The 5,381-nt window shown below is 44.2% G+C and overlaps 1 protein-coding gene across 1 annotated transcript in view; it reads left to right on the forward strand.

The window, feature by feature from the left end:
• MUC13 (mucin 13, cell surface associated) overlaps positions 1–5,381 on the forward strand; it is a 32,031-nt gene that overhangs the window by 12,786 nt on the left and 13,864 nt on the right. Inside the window, exons 4-5 of the mRNA XM_017855361.1 lie at positions 1,335–1,441; positions 3,344–3,399. Of these exons, the coding sequence (XP_017710850.1) occupies positions 1,335–1,441; positions 3,344–3,399 (163 nt within the window). The remainder of the gene's footprint in view (positions 1–1,334; positions 1,442–3,343; positions 3,400–5,381) is intronic.

Below are 5,381 nucleotides of genomic sequence, written 5' to 3' on the forward strand. Positions count from 1 at the left end.
TTTGTTTGTTTGTTTTTTTGAGACGGAGTCTTGCTCTGACACCCAGGCTGGAGTAAGTGGCCGGATCCTGGCTCAATGCAAACGCCGTTTCCCGGGTTCACGCCATTCTCCTGCCTCAGCCTCCCGAGTAGCTAGGACTACAGGCGCCCGCCACCTCGCCCGGCTAGTTTTTTGTATTTTTTAGTAGAGACGGGGTTTCACCGTGTTAGCCAGGATGGTCTCGATCTCCTGACCTTGTGATCCGCCCATCTCGGCCTCCCAAAGTGCTGGGATTACAGGCTTGAGCCACCGCGCCCGGCCATAATGATGTTTTGATTAGATCAAACACTAGGGTGCAATGAAGGTCTGAGGACTGACTGTCTGAGTTCTAGTTCTATTTTTTTTCTGTTTTATGAATGAGAAATATCTTCATTTTCCAGAGCAGCCAATTCTATAAGAAATTAATGCATTGCATTGCCCACTGGGTTAGGGATATATCAAAAGCCCCCCAAATGCTCATATTTTTAGCACTAATAATCTCACTTCTGGAAATTTACTCTAAGTAAGTGACCCCAAATACAGAAGAACAGTTTGTGTGTGAAGATGTTCATTGCAACCTTTTTCTTTTCCTTTTAAATAATTAAAAGCACTAAGTGCAATAACAAAATATGATTACATCAAGGAAGGGAACATATACTTCATAGAATATTATGCAACCTTTAAAAATGATGGTTATGAGACCAGGCATAGGAGCTCACACCTGTAATCCTAGCACTTTGGGAGGCCAAGGCAGGAGGATCACTTGAGGCCAGGAACTTGAGACTAGCCTAGCCAACATACTGAGACCCCTATTTCTACAAATGTTAAAAAATTGCCTGGCTGTGGTGGCATATACCTGTAGTCTCAGCTAGTCAGGAGGCTGAAGCAGGAGGATCCCTTGAGCCCAGGAGTTCAAGCCTGCGGTAAGCCAGTTGTGCCACTGCACTCCAGCCTGGGTGACAGAACAAGACTCTGTCTCTCTTTCTCTATCTCTTTCTCTAAAAAAAAAAAAAAAAAAGAAAAAAGACTAGGCAACGATTTGGAAAATACCTATTATATAATAAGAAAAAAAGAAATATGGCATAAACTTGGAATTACAACAATGATGTAAACTGTGAACGGAAAGAAATATACCAAAATGAAAATGGTTGTGCTAGGTTGGGTGGGATTATGCATAACTTTAAAAATATTTCCAGATTTCCTGTAGTGTCATTATACAATGTTGGGAATTCTAAAAAATAATCTATGTTTTAAAACAAAATGGAAATGACCCTCTTTTCATTAAATAGTACAGAAAGATTCTGCTTAACTTTCAGGAAAGATATTCCCTGGGATGATTTTAGTGAAAGTATCAGAAACATTTGATCCAGAAGACAAACATTCTGTGGCCTATCAAGATTTGCATAGTAAAATTACTGACTTCGTAAGTATTTTCCAGCTTTCCGTTCTGTAAAACATTCTTTTGTTCTAACACTGAGTTGCAGAGAGTAGAGCTGGTCTTCAGGTGGTTCACGCTGGTACCATTGTACCAGTTGTTCAAACAGTGAAATGTACCTTTACTGGTTGGTAAACAGCAGCTGTCCTGAGTGCCTTCACTGGTGCCACCACTTCTTCATTGCCCAGGCCTCTCCCCTGGGACCCTTGGACCACCCCATCGTCTTGCACCTGGAGGCATGGCACCTGGTCTGGCATGGCTGAGGGCCTGCAGAAGCTGGCTCCAGCCATACCATACCCATTGTTTTATAAGCTATTAATACAGTTTTAAATGGACAGATAAATATTATGAAGTTTTAAAATAAATTATTTCCACAGAATGAAAGAGAAAAAATTTAAAGATGTTGTTTTTCTTTTTTATATTCAAATTTGCATACATTTTCGTACTAGTCTGGCTTTAAAAAAATGTCTAGAAGAATAATTATATCTGAATATCTGTTACTTATTTTCCCATTTTCAAAATGTTGGCATGAACAATACTTTCCCATCGTTTAGGTTATTGTGACTGAGTGCACACTTGTGAGCGAGCATGAAAGGAAAGGGTCTTTCCATTTTGCAGCCACAGATGTTAGCCCTGGAAGGACTCTCAGAGAGCATCCAGCCAATATAACTCAAAGTTCAGTTTTGAAGGAAAAAATATTAGCCTTAAATATGTCTTAGAAGTCGAGGTGGAGGCTGGGCACGGCGTCTCATGCGAGTAATCCTAGCACTTTGGGAGGCTGAGGCAGGAAGATTACTTGAGGTCAGGTGTTTGAAACCAGCCTAGCCAACATGGTGAAACCCCATTTCTACTAAAAATACAAAAAAATGAGTCGGGCGTGGTGGCGGGCGCCTGTAATCCCAGCTACTCAGGAGGCTGAGGGAGGAGAATCACTTGAACCCAGGAGGTGGGGGTTGCAGTGGCCCAAGATCATGCCACTGCACTCCAGCGTGGGTGACAGAGTAAGACTCTGCCTGGAGAAAAAAAAAAAAAGAAGTAGGGATGGAGAGACATTTTTTTAAAGCTGAAGTCTTATTCCATGACAATGTCTCTCAATTTGAAATTATATCACTACTAGAACTGGTAACATGTAAAAAACGTATCATGGAAATGATTTTACAGATGGTGCAAAGAGAGCTAGTGCTTCCGACTGCACAGCCAGCCAGTACCTGACAATGCTAGGATAGAATCTGTGGCTGCTGTGTCACAGAGTTTGCCCCTTTGCCATGTCACCTCTGCCCTGTGGGCCAGCTGGCTGTGACTTGCCCTCTCATCTCGGATCTGCTTTCAAATTTGCCAGCATGGATGTTTTCAGTACACTGAAGACAGCAACATCAATGTGGTCCTACTTCCAGGGAACCCCTGAAGTACTTCATGTGGCTTTACTGAGCAATGGTCACTTAGCACTACTTTCCTCAAACTTGACTTTGAGTGTGAGTGTCACAAAAGCCCCCTCCAGTTACAGGCCTTATGCCCCGGTCTTCAGAGATCAGATTAGAGACTTGATCTCAGTCAGAGTTTGATGTTCCTGGGGAAACCAGTGAGGGGATGAAGTATTCTTATAGTTCCTGGGAGATTTGTAATCCAGAAGGGATGCACCAGAACTCCCTTGCAACCATTAGAATAGAGTTAGGAAAATAGAGACAGCTTACTTTCTTCAAGGTCCTCTTCGCAGCCTTTGTGGGGGCAGTCCCAGCTCAGGCCCTAAGAAGTCCCCCAGGGTCCATTTTCTACCCAGTTGGATCCCGTTAAAAGCTAGATAGAGTATTATTTTTTTCTGCCCCATTTGATTTGTAGAAAATGTGAAAAAAAATGTTTTTTACTTGTTATTAAATCTGTTCTCCTCCACAGTTTAAAGGTGTATTTGGCACATCTGTTTATGGACAGACTGTAATTCTTAATATAAGGTAAGTTTGTTATGGACTGCTGAGGTACTTTGGAGGCAGATGTGTGTCTGTCTAACTTCCGAGTTTCTCTTGAGGTCTGCATGTAACATTAAGACCCCCTGTGGCAAGTCACAAGTTAAGAGGAGAGGGTCAGTCTCAGTCTGAGCACTGTAAACGGGACTGTGTGTCTTGGCCCTGCCTCTGATGTCACCCCAACTCTGGGCAGGGTGTGGCCTGCAGAAGGCAAGATTCTGTCTGTGATTGGCTGTGCAACAACTTGTGCATACTGCCCAGGACATCATCTGGATCTCTTTGTCTTAATCCCATGGCTGCAAACCATACCTAGTCAATCCCTGGAATGTGCATTCCAGCGGGCCAGGGGGAGACTGAATGGCCCGTGATCATCTCTTCCCTCATAAGGCAAGTGTGAGGCAGACAAGAACACCCAAATCACACACCTGGCTACCGAAGGGTCAGTGGTGAGCTCTTTCTGCAGTGAGAACAAGCACTTATTGAGCACTTCAATAGGTACTGGCAAGTGCTGGGTGCTATTTAGGGAAATAAAGAGGAAGAAGATTCTCAAGAAATTAGCAATTGCATCTCAGCCTCCTCTGAAGCACATTAATACACAAGTACTCAGGCTGAGGAAAGAATGCTCTAAGACAAATGAAGTTAGGTAGGAAAAGCAGTCCTCGTGTAGCAATGCACTATTTACGTCTTAAGTCTTACTACTGTATTTATCCTTATAAGCCATATCAAATCCTTTGTGGAGGCCAGGCGTGGTGGCTCACACCTATAATCCTAGCACTTTGAGAGGCTGAAATTGGAGGATCACTTGAGGCCAGGAGTTCAAGACCAGCCTAAGCAACATAGTGACACTACATGTCTACCAAAGATGTATTCTCACTCCCGTCATGCAGGCTGGAGTACAGTTGCACGATCTCAGCTCACTGCAACCTCTACCTCCTGAGTTCAAGCGATTCTCCTTCCTCAGCCTCCAGAGTAGCTGGGATTACAGGTGTACGCCCCACACCTGGCCTAATTTTTGTATTTTTAGTAGAGACGGGATTTCATCATGTTGATCAGGCTGGTCTCGAACTCCTGACCTCATGATCCACCCACCTCAGCCTCCCAGAGTGCTGGGATTACAGGCATTAGCCACTACTCCCGGCCTGGAAAAAAAAAAGTCTTTTAAAAATCTTTTGTGGAATGAGAGAGAGGGAGAGAGAGTTTGTGTATAAAATTTCAGAGAGGTCTTTTAAAAGTGATGGATTTCTAGCTTGGTCTTGAATGAGGGGCAAGTCTGGTTGGCAGTGAAGAGGCACAGTTTGCATGGTGGGAGGCTGGCAGCAAGCAGACGGGCCGGGCCCAAATGCAGAGACTCTGTAGCTGGAGGTGTACAGCAGACAGCTGCTGGAGGGCTGTGAATTGTTTCTAGGGATTAGATTTGGTTTAGTGGACAACAGCCAGTTCATGTGTAGAGGGTGACTGGATACAAACAGGAACGGTGAAATTGGAATGGAGTTAGCCAAACCTGTACTTGAATCCTGGCTTTGGCACTTCATGCCTGAGTGACCAGGCAGGTATTCTAACCTCTCAGAACCTTTGTCACTGCGTCTGTGTAATGGGGATGATCTGATCAACTTCCCTGGAGCCTTGTGAGGAGTAACTGAGATAACATTTGGAAGATTCCCTGTATGCAGTGCCTGGCACATAGTTGATTTTCGACACCATTCTGTTTCCTTTCTAGAATATGGGACCCTGCAGTGTGATGGAGAGCCGGTCCCACAAGGTCATTTGGGGGATCCCCAAAACTGTGGCACTCCTTTGATTCTTAAGGAGTTACTAAAAGGGAGCCAAGCTTGTTTGGAGGCAAACCTTCACCCGTGAGCTCGGAGGCATGGAGGGAACTACTTCCTCCACCTTGGGGCCCATTGCAGGGCAAATGCACCTGGGGCTCACCTAGAAAGGCATTTCTTTTTTTTTTTTTTTTTTTTTTTTTT

This window comes from Rhinopithecus bieti, unplaced genomic scaffold, assembly GCF_001698545.2.
Source record: "Rhinopithecus bieti isolate Rb0 unplaced genomic scaffold, ASM169854v2 scaffold_39586, whole genome shotgun sequence".
NCBI classification, from domain to species: Eukaryota; Metazoa; Chordata; class Mammalia; order Primates; family Cercopithecidae; genus Rhinopithecus; species Rhinopithecus bieti.